The sequence below is a fragment of the Epinephelus moara genome, chromosome 23 (assembly GCF_006386435.1).
Source record: "Epinephelus moara isolate mb chromosome 23, YSFRI_EMoa_1.0, whole genome shotgun sequence".
Taxonomy (NCBI): Eukaryota; Metazoa; Chordata; class Actinopteri; order Perciformes; family Serranidae; genus Epinephelus; species Epinephelus moara.
In genome coordinates this window covers 24,602,696-24,623,636 of record NC_065528.1, presented here as the reverse complement: position 1 = coordinate 24,623,636, position 20,941 = coordinate 24,602,696, and the positions used below count along the sequence as shown (strand labels likewise).

Below are 20,941 nucleotides of genomic sequence, written 5' to 3'. Positions count from 1 at the left end.
TGCATGTAACAGGCAAAACTTGACATGACGTCCCAGAATATCAACTTAACGCACCCAGGGTACCTTTCACATCGTATCCGGACGTGGTAAGTCCATGACCAAACGTCGATATGGGACGATGTTGGAGTGAGAATGTGTTGGGAGGGGTTGATGCATGCAGAGCTGCAGACCACTGTTTGAGACCCACAAACAACAATACCGGCTGTTTTTTAGTGAGTCACTGCTGCGTTACCCGAAGCTTTTTAGGCAACAATGTGGGTGTTTTGTTTTAGCGACCCATCACTGTTTCTCCAGTGAGATGGAAAACTTGTTTTTAACAAAGACATCTCTCTGTTTTCAGCCGGTACTGTGCCACTACAACCATGGATTTTAAACTAAAACATGATGTTTTTCTAACCATAACCAACTGTTTTTGGTGCCTAAACCTCACCACACAATAACCACAGTCGTCAGTGGCAGAAGAAAATGCTGGCATTGTACATTTCTGCAAACCTTGCAAGCCATTTGTACGTTTCATACATGTCATGTCAGTTAGTCTAGCAGGAGAACCCACATGGCATTTTTTTGTAACCGGACTTTTTAGGACTCTAATGGTGTCTAGTTGAGAATTTGAACTTGAATTGATGTCTAAGCTAATCGCTAAAAAATGCTGATTTTCATAACTCCACCAGACAACATACAAAAGACAAATGAACCCACTAACCCACTAATTTTGACACTAGGAATTGAATGGAGAAGTCATTGGCATGCTACAACCACTTTTTATTAGTAAAAAAAGCAGGCAAATAACACATTTTAGGCTCATAACAATATTAAGTTCTGCTGGTTTGTTTAGCAGTTGTCTCCTGCAATAGCCAAATGTAGCTACTTTATAATCTTACATAAATCTCAAGGTTATTACATGGTCTATGACACTTAAATGAGTCTGTTTCAGGTCGGTGAGGAGGACCTCAAATCAGACCAGGTGCCTGATGAGGTGTGAATAATGATGTTGAGTGTTAAGTGTGGCTTAAGTTGAATAAGCTTTGAAGCTTCACAATCTTACTTGTATATAATATGAGAGCTTTGTTCAATACAATAATCTGGAGTAGTTCTGACTATCAAATGTGAGGAACAAGTCAGCTATGTCCACATTGTACTTAAGGGAGAGCACCAGGTCATTGGTCCTCACAGAGGAGAAGAGCATGAAAATGAACCGCCTGCAGTCCATGTCTCCAAGGTGACGTAGTGTATGAGCTGACTTTGTCATGGTGAATGGTGTGTCATCTAGGCAGTACGCAACAAAACCTGACGTTTTCTGGAGAGTCACCGCTGTGTTTCCAACGGCTTTTTAGGCAACAAATGTGGGTGTGTTTGGCAACCTGTTGCTGTTTTTCCACAGGGTTAGTGCCATGACAAGGTGTTGGCTTTTACCGAGACGTTGCTGCATTTCCTACTGGGATAGTGCCATAAAAAGCAGTTATCTTTAATTGAGACATTGCTGAATTTCCAGCGGAGATTGTGCCACGAAAAGTGGTTGGTTTGGGTTTTTGTTGTTGTTATTGTTGTGCTGAAACCTGACTTCACTTTAACCACAGTGTTGCCGAAACATAAAGTTTCAACGTATCTGCTAAATAATAACGTATAAATGTAATGTATCCGTAGTTTGCTGAAATGTACAGCGCCAACAGTGTTTTCTGGTGACTGGGTTGCGCTTTAAAATGTGTGAACATTAAACAACCTACAAGTATATCAAGTTCAAAAGACCAATATGCATCAGAACAAACTGTTACAGTGCAAGATATCCATGTTACATATAACCAAAATTAAATGTGTTTTCCATACATGTATTCCAATTGCTTAATTTCATGTTGTAAGTGTGTATGTGACGATTATGTGCACCTGAGTTTGTGTGTATGTGTGCTGTCAAAGGCTCTTTATAGTGATATCAATATGAACTCTCGGCCTGGAGCTAATTGAGAGCCAAATTAACAGATGATAAAATGTAAAACTCTTGTGTTTGGTCTCTCGTCAATTTTTTCTTTGTGTGCTGAAAAAAGTTGGCTGAGATATAAAAGCTGAGCCGCACCAGCTATTTGAAAAATATCATTTTGGAAGGAAATCAAGATCCTGTGTGTGTCTGCTTCAGAGCGGATGCTGGAAATTTGACTAAAAATAATTAAAGTAGTTCAGTCAGTCGTACTCTTCATGGTCCTGCTCCTTTGATTTCTCCTTTCTAATTTCTTTTTACATGTGTTTTTCTTTCATATTTAATATGCACGGTGGGTTTTAAGATGTTAGAGAGACTCCTTCTGTTCTCATTAAGAAAAGAAGCATTTGCATATTTTTGATTTATGCTCCTATGGTTGAAAGGACCGTAAAATGTAAAGCCCCTAAAACAGAGGACTTACCTGTTTCTGTGGTGTTGTCGAGGGTTTTTAAGCTTTATATTGACAGTCGTGTTTATTACAGTTTTTGGCTGATGTGACAAAATTCTATGGAATAAGTTGCATTAAAAGAATTGAATCTATGAATATTAGAGCTTTAGGATGAAAAACAAACAGAAAATACATCTTTGTTGGTTCATATTGATGATCCTCACCTGGAATGAAATTCTTCATATACTGTATATCACTGTCCAACACAACCACCAGAATAAATGCTGGCATTGTACATTTCTGCAAACCACTGATGCATTACATTGGTACATGAAATGTTATGTTTCAACACGGCTGTGGTTTAACTGAAGTTAGGTTTTGCACAACAATAACAACAAAAAGCAAAACACTTTTCCTGACACTATCCAGGGGCGTAAATATAGACAGATCAGGCAGTATGGTTGCACTAGGGCCCATGGGGACGAGGGGCCCGATTGTCACCTGGAAATACGCCCGTGTTCAAAGAAGAACTCAAGTTAAGTAAACAATGGAGCGATTTTCTACATATGCCCTCAAAAAGGCAAACCCATCTCCATCATGGCTTTCTGTGTCTGAAAAATAATATCAGTCAATAACAAAAGTATGTTTATTCTATATAAAATACAAAAAACTATTTAGTTAAACTCATAATTTCCTATTTTCTTTTGTAGTTTTTGTCATACACAGATATGTAATGATGATTGCTGGGTATTATCAAGTCTGTTAATCATGTGACGAGACAATACGATTCACAGCTAGGAGCAAAATCTCTTAAGTCTGACAAGCTGGGCACATCTGCAAACAGATATAACATAAGAGCAACAGTAAAACACACTGTTACGCCTAAATGTCTGTGTTGGCTTAATAACTACTAACTAAGGCGCACTAGGGCCCGTCATAACAGCGTGCACTGGAGCCCATCGTAACTATCCACTGGCACTATCCCAGCAGAGAATGGGGAAACACGGTGGGACAAGAACGAAAGTTAAGGCGGTAAAAGTCCAAGTAGGGTGGTGGGGGAGGGGTGGTGGATGGGTCCAACAAACACAGACCATCACCCAGGAGAGCTGTGTTTGCATCCTGTAAGATTCCAAAGCCAAACCCTGTTCTTTTTTCCTTAACTCAACCACGTGTTAGCTGTTGAAGGAAAAAGACATCAATTTGTGTTGTACCAACGTAGTGCTTTTATTTTGAAAGAGACTGTATGTAGACGGTAAATTTCCTGTGAGAACCGAAGTGCATTTTGAAAGAAGACAATGCATGTAACAGGCAGAACTTGACATGGCATCCCAGAACATCAACAACCGACACACCCAGGGTACCTTTGACATCGTATGTGGACGTGGTGAATCCATGACCAAACATCGATATGTGACGAGGTCGAAGTGTCACTGTGGCACTAGTCTCTATATACAGACTCTACATTCAGTGAATGTAGAGTCTGTAGGCAAACCCCTGAGATCTTGCCTCCGGAAGAAGAGCGGAAGAGCCCTGGTTTCCGGTTGTAGGCTGTTTGTAGTCCGCGTGATATTGACCAATCACGTTTGAGCCGGCTGCAGTTGTTGCCAGGTTAAACCGGAATGCCAAAAAATCAGGGGTCTGCCCCCAGAGGCTGTATCGCCGTCTGCCGGAAGTCAGACGCCGAATACAGCCGATGGGTTCCGAGAATGCTGTGGCACTAACCCCTAAACACACCCACATTTGATGTTTAAAAAGCCGCTGGAAACACAGCGATGACTCCCTAAAAAACAACCAGTTTTGTCACACACCATCCACCATGACGAAGTCAACCTAGAAACATTGACATGACACGTACGAAACGCACAAAAGTAACTGTGGTGTGCAGAAAAACACAATGCCAGCATTTTATTCTGAGAAATCTGTTCCACAAAGTCAACCTCTAACCTGCAGGTATCAGTTAAACATCCCCAACGAAAGATACAACTGAAAAAAATTCTTGAATCTGCACATTATTCACCTCCAGAGTTTTATTTTATCACTGATTCAATCTGAGGTCTTACGCTCTCCCAAGGGTGTTTCACTCCACCTACACTTCAGACAGTTACATAATGTTTTATCAGGGGCTTTAATAACCACAGAGATCTGCTAAAATGGGGCTCTGTGGCAGAGTCAGTGGAGCCCTCGAGCTGAGAAGGAAGAGGAACATGTAGATTTAAGTGAAAGGTGTTTGCATTTTGATCCTGGTCAGTTATTTACAAGGGTGAAACCTGTGACTCTTACTCATTTGAGTTGAAGCATATGAGCTGGGGAAGATGAAGAACATCTGGATTTTTAGGTGCAGATTGCATTTTGAGCTATACCAAACTTTCAGTGGTGGACAGATGAGGGGGAAACCTTTATAGTGAGCTGTATTTCTTACTCTGGTGGGATCTCATTGGAGCTCCTGCACAGTGACACACTGAACTGTTAAACTCCAACCTGTAGTCAGAGCAGAGCAGAGCCTCCTACCTGCAGCCAGCTGCATCCAGCCGCAGATCTTGTACACGGTGCCGGTGCTGCAGAAGAAGAAGAGCGCGAAGCAGGCGATGCAGGTGAGCACCAGCACCATGGACATGCCGATGAAGAAGGAGGCGGCCTTGAACGCACCGGAAGGGATGGTGCTGAACTCGGTGAAGCTGCCCTGGCAGGTCAAGTCCCGGGACAGCCCGTTCCCGATGCAGTAGTGGAACAGCCCGAAGTAGCCCGCCTGCGGTGTGTCCATGCCGTCCCCGATCCAGTAGGGCTGGATGAAGCACACCACGTTGACGATGGCGAAGAGGATGGTGAAGATGGCCCACAGGACGCCGATGGCGCGGGAGTTGCGCACGTAGTTGGTTTGGTAGATTTTGGCAGCCTCGGAGGCGGGGAGCATGGTGGTGGTGGTGCTGGGGGCCCCGGGGATCATCCTCCAGTCTGTGTGAAGGGGGGTCTGCTCGGTCCTCAGGATCAAACTCACATCTGCCGCATCTGATCCGAAAAAGGCAAAAATCACAGCTTTGAGCAGAACTTGTTCTCGGATTTTTAATTTCTCAGACTTGAGTCACAGATGTGTCCACAGCATCACTGCACTCTCGTCTCCATGGCGAGCTCGGGTTTTCTTTCCTGGTGTTTTCCTCTGGTTTTCATTTATCACTCTCGCAAATGTGCGCTCCGTGGAAAAACACAATCATCAGGAGCACATCCTCCCGTGGATTCATCCTACATCTGTCCTCATATTCACCAACATTCAGCCTGTGGAAAATGTCGCTGCCAGAGTCGTGTCCAGAGCCGGAGAGTGTTATTCCTGTGTGATTCAGTGTGTGAGAGCTCGCTGTAATGGTCCGTGTGTGCTCGACGACAGAGCCACAGCCGCAGCTCAGCTCCTATTGAATTAGAGTAGGAGGATAGCCTCGGATATCACAGGGCCAGCCCACATCCCTTAATCCCAGCATGACGTATTATTCCAGTAACACGCGCGAAATCTTAAACAGACACAAGTGAATAATGAAAAACAACAAGTGGAGGTGATTGTCCCAAATGTAATGCTCATATAATCCCACTGTGTGACAGCTGCACCAACAGCCTGTTAGCGGGGTGTGGACACATGCACCAAGAATTACTGCACATAAATGTCTCTATTCAGCAATAATATTTATAACAGTAATAAAAGAAATAACATAAACTAACAAACTAACATTCAGTGTCTGTCTGACCTAGTCATCAGTAAAGTAATATTTTATTTAAAATATTGCATACATTAAATAATATTTATAATATATTATTATACTATTGTTATATAATATTATATATTGATTTAAATTTAATAATATATGTAAATTATATCATATAAATATATATGTAAATATATCATTAACTAAACTAACTAAATAAATATATGTTATATAATATTATAATTTATTATAAATGTTATATAATATATGCAATATTTTATATATTATATAAAATATTTAATATTAAAATATTGCAATATTATATAATATTGCATTTATTATAAATTAGTTACAATATATTATTATATTCTATTATATAATATTATTTATTTATTTATCCATAGTTTCTCCTGGCTTGGGATCAATAGGACCCTATAATTATAAAAATCTAAACATCGTCAACAATAATAAAATCCCAATGTCCTCAAATGAGCACTTCCTAATTAACAGCGTCTTATCTTGTTACTGCTGCTACAAAAATTGGTCAAATTTGTTGCCATATCAAACTACACACATAACTTATCATGAATAAACAAGTTTCAACCGTAAAATGTGATTAGATTTTGGACCTTGTCCACTTCTGTGTCGGGATCAGCTGCAGACTGACTTGGCAAAGATGGCTGCCATCTTGTTTTTTTTTTTGTTTTTTTAGCATGCATTAGTGTATAGTGGTCTCACTACCACTAGATGGCAGACAAAAGTGTCCACAAACGAGGACAACAAGTCTAGGTTAAACCCAAGTAAACCCAAAATGTGATGTCCTCATATGAGGTCTCAGCAGGATATATATGTATATCTATACTTTTTCAGTAAAAATACTGAACACCATGTTTGCATTAGTATCATCCTGTGCAACTATCAATCATGAACATACAGTAGGCCTATCTGTATAAGTGAAAGGCAGTGCTGGGAAATAACTTGTTACGTGTAATTGAATTACACAGTAAATGTAATTGCAATCAATTATAGCTACTGAGAAAATATATCTACAAAAGGGGTTACATCCACAATATCGCCTATTCTTTTGTGTAAAAAATTCATATGTAGGATACAACTTTTTCCTGTGCAGGAATGCCTGTTTTTTGGCCTATTCCCAGGCAGCTTTATTGCCCACTTTAAAACATTTGTTAGAAAAGTAATTAAAAAATATTCAAATGTAAGTAATACGTCATCAAAATGGTAACATTACATATCACATTTTTAACAGGGTAACTAGTAACCTGAAGCCTATTTTTATTTCAAAATTAAGCTTTCCAACATTGGTAAAAGGTGTATGTAGTGTATATAGCTTTTATATTATCTTAAATTTACCTTTATCAGATTTGTATTTTTGTCGTATTTTTTATTCTTAAGCTTCACTCAATCACTTTTTGCTTCTGATTATATAAAGATGTATGTGCGTGTGTTTTAAAAGTATATTAAAGCATCTAATGAGCTTTAGTTCCACAAAAACTAGTTTTAGAGCCAAAGACTCCATTACCCATGATTCTGTGTGTGATTTCTGATTGGCTAGTAACCGAAGACTGTCATTTGACGTAATCCGAAGGCGCGCGCGAAACTCCTGTGAGTGTGCTCAACTGTTTGTTTGTGATTTTAACTTTTAACGTAGCTTTTCACCGCATTTTGAGTTTGTTACACATTTTATTCTCAGTTATGGACATTTCCATGATACTCTGTCGTGTTCACAGTGAATAATTTCCTACAAATTTCCCCGTTTTGGTCGCATTTTTACAGAATACCGTCGTGTGTGCTTTAACTGTACGTGAAAACTAGCTAACGTTAACTTGTAGCTGTCACTGACCTCTCACAGTGTACTTCACATACACGGTGCTGTGGTTAGTAGTAGGAAGACCAGGATGTCAGCGCCGTTACAGCACCCAGGATATGAGGAGGAGAGGCTGCAGAGGGTCTCGGAGCAGCTGCCCTGCAGAGAGGTCCAGGCGGGGATGCTGCTCTCGCTCATGGGGCAGGTATGTAGGCTGGTGTCAGGTCCTGTCAGCGCTGGGGTTTCGCTCAGGTAGTTACCCACTGATAGGCTGTGTGCACCTGGTCGCGGGAGCGCGCACGTATTAGGTGAAGGTGGATTTTTTTTTTTTTTACATTAGTAAGTAACTGGACAATAGAAGATTGGAAAACATTGCCTGGTCTGATGAGTCTGGATTTCTGCTGCCACATTCAGATGGTAGGGTCAGAATTTGGCGTAAACAACATGAAAGCATGGATCCATCCTGCCTTCAACGGTTCAGGCTGGTGGTGGTGGTGTAATGGTGTGGGGGATATTTTCTTAGTACCAACTGAGCATGGTTTAAACACCACAGCCTACCTGAGTATTGTTGCTGACCGTGTCCATCCCTTTTATGACAACAGTGTACCATCTTCTGATGGCTACTTCCAGCAGGATAACGCACCATGTCACAAAGCTCAAATCATCTCAAACTGGTTTCTTGAACATGACAATGAGTTCACTGTACTCCAATGGCCTCCACAGTCACCAGATCTCAGTCCAATAAAGCATCTTTGGGATGTGGTGGAACGGGAGATTCACATCATGGAAGTGCAGCCGACAAATCTGCAGCAACTGTGTGATGTCATCATGTCAGTATGGACCCAAATCTCTGAGGAATGTTTCCAGCACCTTGTTGAATCTATGACACCAAGAATGAAGGCAGTTCTGAAAGCAAAAGGGGTCCCACCTGGTACTGGCAAGATGTACCTAATAAAGTGGCCTGTGAGAGTAAATGTGTAAAGTTAGGGTTTAATATCTTTATAAAATTATGTTTCATCAGATTAAGTTATTCCTGTTGTAAAAAAAAACATTTAATCAAGTTACATTTGTCCATTTTGCATTAGGGTATTGGTTGACATAGTAATATTTAGAAAATGTTTAATGTTCTTTGTATGAGAATGACCTTGTGTGTGTAGATTGTAATTGATCATAATGAAATGTCACATTTGTGTTGAGTGAAAACGTTTCTTCTTACAGCCACACCAGTACAGCTACCCTTCGATCTTCATCTATGGCCATCGGGCTTCAGGGAAGAGTCATGTGATGCATGTTCTGCTGAAGGAACTTGAGGTGAGAGACATTTGCTAAAGTTTGTTACAGATGAAAGAGTTTGACTCAGCGTCTACTTCAGGCTCATATAAACCTGAAACAGATGCTGGTACTTTAGCCATGCGGAGCCTCCTTCGTCAGACTGCTGAAAGAGCGCTTAGTCCTTGAAAATATATCTTTTATTTTTAATAAATTTTATTGCAGCTCAGAGAAATCTCATTTCTCAGTGTGCACAAAGCTTTGTGTTTGTACTTTGAATGTGTGTGTAGGCTTATATTTCCTTCCTTGATTTAAAATGTATGAACAGAATCACAAGGTGTCTGTTTTAGATTCCTTCCCACCCTTTGCACCCACACTTTGAGCTTTTCCCCCTCGGGGAGACGTTATAGACAAGTAACAGCCACAGAAAATGTGCGCAGAAAGTCTTTCTTGCCAACTACAGTTAGAATGCTTAATGCATCACCTCATTATCAAATTACAGACATACGTACAGCTTTTTGTTTTTGTTGAATTTATGTTTTGGTTAATCAGGTTTTTTCTTGAGATGTTGCAACAAGTTGTTATTATTTTCATTGTTTATAAAATGTTAGAAAAGGTAAAACCCAACACAACGTCCTCAAATGTTTTGTCCACAACCCAAAGATATTAAATTCACTGTGATAGAAGAGTAAAGTACCTGACATGTTTGACTCCTCCTATAGTAACAATAAAAAACAGCAGGGGAGATTTTTGACAGTTTCTGTACTTAATGCTTCACTGAGGACAGATTGTAAATGTTCAGTGTGCACCAAATACAAAGCAGAGAGCCAAGACAATGTGTACTTAACAATATCAAACTGACTGTCTCTCATCATCTCTCCTCCTCTCCGCAGCTTCCTCACGCCACAGTCAGCTGTGTCGAATGTGTTTCAGTCGCGTTGCTGTTTGAACAAGTGCTGCTGTCCTTCTTTGGCTGCGACGCCGCCTCGCTGCTCCCCCGCAGTCCCTCCCTGTCTGACTTTGTTCGCATCTACAGACAGCAGCGCTCCCAGTCTCCTGCCAAGCAGACGCGATACATTGTGAGTGCCGTGCACTTTATGCCCAGCCACGAAAAATCACTGCTCACTTGGAACATGGCATCACTGTAATCCATGCGACATCAAATAATTTATTCTTTGGCTGTGTCACTGAAATGTTTGTGTGATAATATGATTAGTGGTAATAACACATGCAAATAGATGCTGAAACAAAGCTGCAGATGCATCAGCCTGGAGAAAGTACATGTGATTTTCAGCCAGCACAGGAGCGCCTTTAATCTAGTATTTTGGAAAGTGAACTTGTGCCGTGATAAAACAGCCATTCACTGCCTCTATAGTTTACTGAATATGGATGTTACACAGTAAACTCAAATGTATATTTTCCAGGTGATTGAAAAAGCCGAGCTTCTAAGAGACACCGATGCCAATCTGCTCCCTGCTCTGCTGCGTCTCCAGGAACTGGTGAGAAAGTGCAGTGTGTTATCTATCAAGTGAGCCACTTTATTGTTGTAGCGCTGTGCGGATGATGAAGAGCAACTCAAGGAGCTTCTTTTGTGATGAATGACCTTGAGCAGAGTGTGTGGAGCGCTTTCATAGCGCTGTTAGGAGAGAAGAATGGTAACCACTCATGGCATTTTAATTAAAGACATCAGGAGTAAAAAGACCATTTGTGTTTTGTTCCTGTGAAAGCTGTTTGCTGGTGGGTTGTGAGTGTTTAGAGGAATCGGTCTTCTCAATGTCAAGCCACTTCAGTGTGGCCACGCAGGAATCTGAAGTGATAATTAGGATGCGGATTTACACCTATGTGAAGGCTGACAGGATGTTGACAGGTTGTTGTGTCTCTAATGTGTGTTATTAGTAGTAGTAGTAGTAGTAGTAGTAGTAGTAGTAGTATTGCATCCTCTATGCAAAAAGGTTAACATGACAGATTTACTGCCAAGTGTTAGAGTATATTTTATTATAGTAGCAGGAAGGCACAAGCAGAGGTCAGAGTGTGTGTTACTTATGATTATGGCGATGCAGGTATTTGCATATTTAAATTGACACTATGCAAGAATTGTTGGTTACTGTTTGTAAACAGTATTCCCAGTGAAAGTGACAGCCAGGCCCCGATAAGTCATTTGGAACAAGCTTTGTTTGCTTGGTGTTTTGCCTCGTTTTATTTGCATTTTACAGTGTGTGCGTCTGTGATTTTCCTAGCTTCCTCTTTGATGCATGGTGCTTATGTTTTGGCACCTTTCTAAGTTCCAACCTCACCTGCGTGCTGTGCCCATAAATATCCGGACCACAGCAAAATAAGAAAGTAAGAAAATACAGGACTAGACAATGACAAGCTAAAAATAGATCTTGATAAAACTAAGCATTCACACCAGGATAGTCCGGGGAACTCGGTTCGATTGGGCGGGGAGTGCCGAAAAGTTTCACACCTTCATTTGGTTCAGTTCACTTTCACACTGCACTTTATAATGCGGACCAAATCGTCTGGACAACGTCACGCAGTTACAACAGCTGCTCGTATGGGGGCGGTATTGCCCAAAAGGACCACTGACCAGGAAGAAAGAAAGCAAGAGGAAGAAGAAAACCCAGCTCATCGATTGGCCAGGACCGAAAACGGAAATCCATCCTCTTCTGTCAAGGACCTTGATATATTGCTGTTGTAGTTTTGATCCGCCTACTGATTAAATCCACATGCCTCCATCCTCTCCTTAAACAATTTCAAAACTGCTTCTCTCGGTTTGCGCTTTTGGCTTTCTTTGTTTTTTTTACCCAAAATGCACTGTGCTCTACGTCACTTCGTCTCTTTGGTTCACTTCGTCTCTTTGGTTCACTTCCTCTCTTTGGTTCACTTTCTCTCTTTGGTTTGCTGGATATGGTGCGTTCGTTTTGTACTCGGAGGTCGGAAATTCCCAGTTCCCAGTCGGAAGTTTAAACTCAAACGCACCTTGAGATCAGATTTCCAACTCGGAAACTTGGAGCAAACGCATCAGCCCCGACTTACGAATTCAAGATGGCTGCCGGTCACATACATAGTGAGTAAACACTCTGTGGCTGCCGGTCACATACATAGTGAGTAAACACTCTGCTAAAGTACAGTTTATAGCAATTTTGTCTTATTTGTTTTACATTAGGTCAGCCTCATCTGTGGCGTTCATCAGTTGGAGTGCATGATGGTTTTGAAGCTGTCTATACTCAGAAAGTGCAAGGGCAACAAAGGCTTTCTTGCGGGCGTCCATGTTTTTTTCCGACTTGTCCACCATTGTCAACTAGAATGCAAAAACTGTTTTTCCCACTTCCAACCTCCGAGTACAAAACGAACGCACCATTAGTCCGTTTGCATTTCCCACTGTAAGCACACCGCACGCGTGTTCACTTGCAAGTGAACCAAGACCCCCAGTTTTGGTCTGCACCAGAGTTTGAATGAGCGTTCACATCACTCCAAACGAACCAAACTATCCGTGGGAGCGAACCAGGGTTCGTTTTAAGTGGACCAAATAGCGGCAGTGTGAATGCGTCATAAGACAAAATCTATGCTTCAGTTTCGCTGACGAGATGTGAAGAAAATGTTTGTGGTCGACTATCGGACATTGAGAGCTGAGAATGGCTGTGCTTACAATTTTCAAATGCCGCATGAGCAACGGGCTGGTAAACTCCAGTAAAGTCTGCGCCAGGATGTTTCGCTAGCCAGCGAAAACACTCACACCAGAGCAGCGTCAGCCGTTGGTGCGAGCTGTGAGCTGTAATTCAGCAGTTAATAATCAGCCGTGTGTGTCTGACTGTAGATGGTGGAGCTGTTGAATAGATGTGTGGAGTTTGTTAGTTGCAGCGGTGGCTGTTAGCAGTTAGCTCCGCTTGTTAGCCACTGAATGGCAGCGGAGCAAGCAGCCACTGGCTGCCTGACTCCACTCAGTCCGCATTGTCTCAGCAAGGTTTATGGGTTGATGTTGTTAAACAGGCAGGTAGGAGGCGAGAAGAAGGAGATGGAAGTTTAGTTTTAATCACCAACTCTGTGAGAGGATGTGAGTTTAAACCTCCAGTCATATAACCTTGATAAAAGTACAAAATCCTCACATTTAAACAACTGTAACTTGAGAATGTTTGATGGTTTTTGCTTCATAAATGACTTAAATGATTGATCAAAATTGTCAACCGACTTATGAATCCAGCATTAAATGAAATACACAGAACATTAGACATAAATACATATAAAACATAAATTGAAAGAGACAGCAATGCCTGTAGCTATGGCGACGTACTGTCACTGAGTCCACATTTACAAGCCACTGTTACATGACATGTGTCTTTCTTCCTCTGTGTCCTCGTCAGGTTGAGGACAACGTGACCGTCATCCTGCTCAGTGAAATCGTCTGGGACAAGTTCAGACCAAACACCGGCTGTTTCGAGCCCCTTCTGCTCCATTTCCCCGACTACAGTAAAGGTATTATCGTTCATGCGCTCGCACACGCTACATCAGCCAGTGTCATGAATAAACTCCCTCCACGCTGCATAATAATGACGTGCACTTGGCGGATGCGGTGTGAGATTTGTACCTGCGATTTTGTTCTAACACTTCAGGAAGCGATTGTGGAGGAACGTTGCATTATCAAACACCACTGTATAAAATCAGCACTTTACAGGGGGTGAATCGTTGTGTACGATATGTGAGACCAGACATTGCTTTTTATAATACCTCAGTGTTTGTGTGTGTGTGTAGTAGTGTCATTGGTGTTCTGTGTGTGTCTCTGTGTGTTCATATATTTGAAGGTGAGCTGCAGCAGATTTTGTCCCAGGACAGACATCCTTCATATTCCGCTGAGTTTTACTCGTCCTACATCAACATCCTGCTGGGAGTCTTTTACTCGGTCTGTCGGGACCTCAGAGAGCTGCGCCACCTGGTCAGACACACACACACACTCATAGCTCAGTAAAGATTTTTCATTGTTTTGATTTTCTTTCACTCTTTGATCATCGATTTCTCTTTATTCTCTTTTCAACCAGGCTGCCCTCAACTTCTCAAAGTTCTGCGAGCCATTAGCAGAAGGAAAAGGTAAAGCACACAGAGGCGTATTCATTCATCTGACAGCTGATCAATATTTAAAGATACCTTATTTCTCCCTTTGTGTTTATTTGAAGAGAGATCTCTCTATCATGTTGAAATGCCCTTAAGCTGTTTTAACGTTTTAATAGTTATTTCTTTAAAATTGCATTATTGATTTTTTTGGCCAACTGGGGCGAAGCTTTGAACACAGTGTTGACATATGATCTCCATATAAAGCTGGTGAATGTGAATGTGTTAGCAAACTTATATACACATCCTCCATACACATAGCAACATAAGTTGGCCAATCACAGTTCTTACATTCCTCGTGTGGTTACCTGGTAGGAGGGGCACGTCAGAAACAGCGCAGGTACAGCAAAACCCCTAAATACAGAAGTGTAAATGAACCTTAAGATGAAAAAATGCTGTTCTTGTAGCTCTGTTTTGGTCCCCTCTTGGTCTGGTGTGACAAAAATATCTGGATCTTTAGCTGCTGGGTGATCAGCTTCCATCTCGGCTAGTCGCTAACTTTGTGTGTGTGCCAATTAGGGTTCGGTACTTTTCACTTTTACACCGATACTGTTACCAGGGGTGCTGGAGTGGTCATGGGAGTTTGCCCATCCAGTCTACATGTGCTTTGTGGATTTGGAGAAGGCTTACGACAGTGAAACCGCTGGATTGCCCCCTTCAGGTTGGGGGTAAGTTACTGCCCCAAGCGAGGGAGCCCAGGTATCTCGGGGTGTTGTTCATGAGTGAGGGTAGAATGGAGCTTCTGCAGTGATGCGGGCGCAGATGCGGCCTGTCATGGTGATCAGGAAGCTGAACCTGAAGGCGAAGCTTTCGATTTACTGGTCCATCTACGCCCCAACCCTCACCTATGGTCATGAGCTCTGGGTAGTGACCGACAGAATGAGATCACGGATGCAAGCGGCCGATATAAGTTTCCTCCGTGGGGTGGCTGGGTTCAGCCTTAGAGATGGGGTGAGGAAGTTGGACATCTGGAAAGAGCTCGGAGGAGAGCTGCCGCTCACATTAGAGGTGTAAGACCCAGAACACACTGGAGGAATTACATATCTCATCTGGCGTGGGAACACCTTGGGGTCCCCCAGGAGGAGCTGGAAAGCGTTCAAGGTTTCCAGTGTACGTGTTGACTCGGCCTGAGGCTCGGCAGAGTCTGGTGATAACTCTCTATGGGTTCATTACTACAGCCTTCACTACATCTTATACATTATACAGTCATTTAATCCATTTGTCCTTCCTGTTTACATCCCTTTATTAATAAGCAAACCTTGAACTCGTCATATGCTGTAACTGTGTTTTTACAACAATGCTGCTGTGTTTTACGTCCTCAGTGAAAGAGACTGACACACACAAGCTGTGGAGAAACATCGAGCCTCATCTGAAAAAAGCCATGCAGACCGTTTACCTGCGAGAAGTGTCCAGGTCTGTGTCCCTTACATCAGCCTGCTAATGAACCGTGTCACTTCTCTCCACTCATTCTAGTAATTCTGCTTGTTTACTGCTGTCTGGCAAACAACACGATCAAGCGTGATTACTGAGCGCTGTGTTTTATTGTCATAGTTATTGTCCTCTCCTGTCTCTGTTCAGCCTTCAGTGGGAGCAGATGCAGCAAATGGAGGAGAAGGAGAACGGAGCCGTGAGAGGTACCAACACACACTGAGCGCTGTGGCACTCGGTGACGTTTGCAGAGCAGATGTTAAACTGTAAAACAGCTGATAGGGTGCAGTGACACTCTGGATTCATGCTAAAATTGTGACTTATTTTTAACAGCATATCTGTGCATCACACCAAATATAAATCACATTATCACCAAATCTCGGGGTTGCGCTGTACATCATGATGTACTGTGTGAAAATATATTTAGTTTTCTGGACATACGGTGCATCTGACACTTTGCATTTATTTCCCCTCAGGTTTATCTGCTCACACTCATGTTGAACTGCCTTATTACTCCAAGTTCCTGCTGATCGCTGCCTACCTGGCATCCTACAACCCTGCCCGCACAGATAAACGCTTCTTTGTAAAGGTACAGGAATTTTATCTGAGAAGGTTTGAGAATCTCCCGTTAAATTATGCCTCTGTAGTTCTTTGTTATTGGAATCTATCTATCTGAGGATAGACAGTATTGTGTGTTGTACATATTGTAAAGCCCTCTGAGGCAGGTTGGTTATTTGTGATTCATGCAGATTAAATTGTTTTGTCTTGTGTGAATTGATGAGTTTGACATGCCTTTGTTTCCTCCCCACAGCACCACGGTAAAATAAGGAAAACAAACTTCTTGAAGAAAAATGAAAAGGTGATTATCTTAACATCAACACAGGCTTTGACTCACAGGTTTTAGATATAACCTCTTATTTTAATATCAATATATTCTGTCTCTTTTGCTAGACAAGTAACCACCTTCTGGGACCAAAGCCGTTTCCTCTGGACCGCCTGCTCGCCATTTTCTACAGCGTGGTGGACAGCAGAGTCGCCCCCACTGCCAGCATCTTCTCCCAGGTCAGCGTCCAGTCATATTTAGGCTACAACCACACGTATACGTTTTTGTTTGAAAACACATAAATATTGCTGTGTTAAAATCTAGTGTCCACACTACTTCGGCGTTTTGGAATCCCTAAAATGGAGACCTTTGAAAACACTGCTGACCCTGTTTTAGTTTGTAAACTCCAGGGTTGTGTTTTAGTCTGAATTGGTGGAAACAGAGACTTTGGAAACGATGACACAGACAACCATCTTTGCTTACTGATTGGGTCTTATCAGTCACAATGGATCGAGCCCACAGCAGCAGAAGTGCTTGGCTGTTGAGCAGCACTTGTTGGTGGACTTGCTGCAGTTTTGGCCCAGATTGTCATGCTCTCAGTGTAGTCGCTGGGATGATTGTAGTATTTCTCATCCTGGTCGGCACCAATTGATGCCATATTTTGCAGACCGTCTTTGTCCGTGCGTCGTCACCTTTCAAGTAGCCAAACCACTTTCAAATTACTGACGTTGTGTAACCTTTTTTAGCCACAGTTCCGTCTGTTTTTGAGGATAATGCAGCTCTTCTTCAGCTTCACTGATGCTTTGCTCCTCACTTCCACTCATTTGCCCCCTTTTCATTATGTCCACGCTACTTTCAATTCCTCTTCACCTCAGCACAAATTTTGCAGTGGAAAAATGGGTGTGTACAATGACGCGCATCACTAACACTGCAGACTGACTGACAGCGGTGTGTTAACTTCTGCTGCTTGACTCGCTGTTTGGATTTATCTAGGTCTGTCCATATCAAGTAAAAATGACTATAGTTTATCATCGTCATTGACATACATTTTATTGCGATCCTGATTCTAAATAGTTTTATCACCTAGCTCTACCGCCCATTATCTACTGTAGGTAATACACTGACCATGCATATGCACCTGACACAACTTCTCTTCAAGAGATCTGAACTGTGCTTTTTTGGGGATTGTCTGAGATTACTAGACTAATAAAATAAAGATGAACGATGTCAGCACAACACTAAAATTATCCATCCAAAACTTCAGTAGTTTGGATGAATCAGACTCAATAATTGTCTGTATACATGCCTCTTACTGCTTTTTCAACATGACCGGTTCTGTTAGAGTTAAACTGAGCTCTGAAGTGCTTTAATTTTGTCCTTCATTTAGTCCTGCAGCGCTTGTAATCTTTCCAGTGATTGTGGCTCCCAAACATAGCTGCAGGAAGTGTAATGGGTCTGTAAAGTGGCTTCTACTGAAGATAAAAAAATATTTAATACATGCTTTTTCCCCGTTTTCCAGATAAGCAAATGAAAGAGAATGCACACTATGATAATAAGGATTTTAAATGACATTTTTTCCATTACTAGGTGCTAATGGCACACTGTTCTGTGTTAAACCAAGCCTAATGACCACAGTGCCTCTGATGACAGTTTTCTACCCATATGGTCATGAGTTGCGGGATCCGTGGCCAAATGCTGATCTATTTATGGCCCTGAGCATGAAATGGTTTTAGGAAATTAGCCCCGACCCATATCTGTGCAACTGGCTCTCTCTATCGCTTAGTGCCACACATCAAAGTGAGGAAAAGCTGTGTTTAAAGAAGTGGAACAGAGAGTCATTTCATGTTTCCCCTCTGTTCTCCATTTAGATCTCGTCTCTGGTGACCCTGCAGCTGTTGACTCAGGTCAGCCACGACGACCAGCTCGACGCCCCCAAGTACAAATGTGCCGTTTCTATGGACTTCATCTGTGCCATCTCCAGGTGTGTGTGTGAATATGACTGAGGCTAAAGCCCAATTATTCAAGTGACTTGACCTTTTTTTGTCAGTAATAGTGTGTTTTGTGTGATTTATCTTCCAGGACGGTGAATTTTGAGATTGTCAAGTACCTTTATGACTTCCTGTGAGGCTGCTGACAACAAAGGAGAGATGACACACGGTGACTGTAAGACAAAAGGGGGATTTATACATTTAGAGATAAGCAGAATGAGGAGCTCAGACCATTGTAGGGAATTTTGTGGAGGAAAATTCATCCAATTATGTTGCTGCCCCCTTGTGGTTGATGAACGAGATTATGTATGTCTTGTAAAGTCTCTCAGAATGTGAAAAAAACAACAACTGTCCATGTTAAATATTTGCATTTGTATAAAATAAATGCCATATTGGCAATTTTGCTTTACATTTGTTTTGTTCAAAACCTCTTTTAAGTTATCTAAATCCAAAGAGTCTCACTGTAGCAGAGAGATTTATTTTATTTTTTTACTATAGCACCCAGCCTGTCTGTAATATAGGTCATCCTGTTTAAAATAATGGGGTAAAACAAGATGCAAACATGCAGGTTGAGCATGTTTGCCTGACACAGAGCGACCTGGCATCATGCAGGTGAATCATCGTCCTTGCTCAAAGGGAGGATTTTGTTTCCGTGGTGTGTCACCTTTGTTTATGTGGTTGTATGAGGCTGTACACTGACCTCATAGGATACTAGATTCTGTAATAGAGAACATTAACAAGCTTTTATAAAGGTTCAGTGTGTTACAGGTCCTCCTTTAACTGTAACCTTTCATCTAAAATACATTAGTGGTTCCTAACTCTCAAAACAAACCACTGTCAGCGTGTGACCCCCTGCAACTGGTTGTATACATCTGCCAGTTGTTTGTATTGTTATATTTAACAAAGCCCGTCCTAGCTCATGGTGAGCAGTTTTTTAATACAGAAATGAAATCAAAATGCAGTCAGACAGGGAAAGACAGAGATACTGCACTGATGTTGAGTGACAGACCTGTCTAGGTGTCATTCTCTTCCATAAATGCTGATTTAATATTTCTCCACTCAGCTATGTCTTTGGAGACTTTTGGTTTCATTATTTCTCATGTCAACTGTTGTACCGTTGGATACAGGAACAAACCCCTTTTGTTCTGGCTGCATGTTTAATACACTGTTGTTAAAGTAAAATATTAACCATAGTCTGGTTGCTAGTACAGCCGCGGACAGTGCACAAGGTGCCAGAGCTCTGCCAAGACGCTAATCAATTCATTCATTTTCAGTAACTGTTTATCCTGTTGGGGGTTGTGGGGGGTGGAGCCTATCCCAACGGTCACTGGGCAAGAGGCACAGTACACCCTGGACAGGTCACCAGACTATCACAGGGCTGACACATAGAGACAGACAACCATTCACACTCACATTCACACCTATGGGCAATTTAGAGTCACCAATTAACCTGCATGTCTTTGGACTGTGGGAGGAAGCTGGAGCACCTGGAGAAAAGCCACACTGACACAGGGAGAACATGCAAACCAAATTTCTTGGTGTTTGAGCCACAGATCCCTGGTGATTTTACTGACCCTTTGCCGAATTTCTCGGCGTTTGAGCCACAGATCCCTGGCATTTTCACTGACCCTTTGCCGAATTTCTCGGTGTTTGAGCCACAGATCCCTGATGATTTTGCTGACCCTTTGCAGCTTTTTTTGACGTTTGAGTGTCCGAGTGCTTTCACTGACCCATCCCTGGTTTTCCAGCAGATTTTGTGCCACCAAACATGGACGTTTTAGCCAAAACATGATCTTTTCTTAACCAGAAGCAAGAGATTCCTGTGCTGTACTTAACCACATACATTCATTGAGAAATTTAAAGTTTCAACATATCTGCTTCAAGATAATGTACAAATGTATCCATGGTTTGCAAAAACATAAAACACAAAATTTTTTTACGGCAATCTGGTTGTCTAATTGCAGGGAATGCGTATTTTCTGGTGGAACGGGACTAAGGAGCAATATAAGTGTGTTTCTGGGATAACAGGCTGTCTGAGAAATAAGTTCTGGTCCACTGGGATATTTTTTGGACCAACATGGCTTCATATCTTTGGGGCATTGGAACAATTGGCTGTCCCCTCATCAAGTGATGTTGGAAAACATGTTTAGCATTTTGATGCTTTAGTGACCCTAAAACTCTTGGTTGCATTTTGACAAGAGGCCAAATCGCAGAGGAAAATAGCCATTCCCAAAACTATCTGTATCCATGTAGACAGGGCCAACGTAAAATGTTTTCAACAGATCTCTGGGTTGTGCTTCAGAGATAATTGAAATTTTAAAATTCCAATTTTTGGGCTGTCAGATGCAGAAATGAAATGTAAGTCTAAACACTTCCTGAGGTTTTATTTGCAGTTTTTATGGCAACCAGCAGGCTGGACTGAAGCCTGCAGCACATCAGTACATTAAATGGAGACATCA

General features: G+C 41.9%; 2 protein-coding genes across 3 annotated transcripts in view; one reads left to right on the top strand and one right to left on the bottom strand.

Moving 5' to 3' along the window:
- The window catches only part of lhfpl3 (LHFPL tetraspan subfamily member 3), a 69,733-nt gene extending 63,973 nt beyond the window's left edge, over positions 1 to 5,760 (bottom strand). For both annotated transcript variants that reach the window (XM_050036615.1, XM_050036616.1), the window contains exon 1: positions 4,866 to 5,760. In XM_050036615.1, coding sequence (XP_049892572.1) covers positions 4,866 to 5,301 — 436 coding nt within the window. In that variant the 5' untranslated portion in view covers positions 5,302 to 5,760. The remainder of the gene's footprint in view (positions 1 to 4,865) is intronic.
- Positions 5,761 to 7,631: 1,871 nt separating this feature from the next.
- On the top strand, positions 7,632 to 18,878 carry orc5 (origin recognition complex, subunit 5). Its single transcript, XM_050036614.1, has 15 exons — positions 7,632 to 7,669; positions 7,917 to 8,076; positions 9,090 to 9,182; positions 10,034 to 10,219; positions 10,565 to 10,639; positions 13,502 to 13,613; positions 13,940 to 14,070; positions 14,174 to 14,222; positions 15,566 to 15,656; positions 15,822 to 15,877; positions 16,148 to 16,260; positions 16,483 to 16,530; positions 16,623 to 16,733; positions 18,363 to 18,475; positions 18,574 to 18,878. The coding sequence occupies exons 2-15, from the start codon at positions 7,963 to 7,965 to the stop codon at positions 18,617 to 18,619; spliced, it is 1,338 nt and encodes a 445-aa protein (XP_049892571.1). The 5' UTR covers positions 7,632 to 7,669; positions 7,917 to 7,962; the 3' UTR covers positions 18,620 to 18,878.
- The last annotated feature ends 2,063 nt before the right edge of the window (positions 18,879 to 20,941 follow it).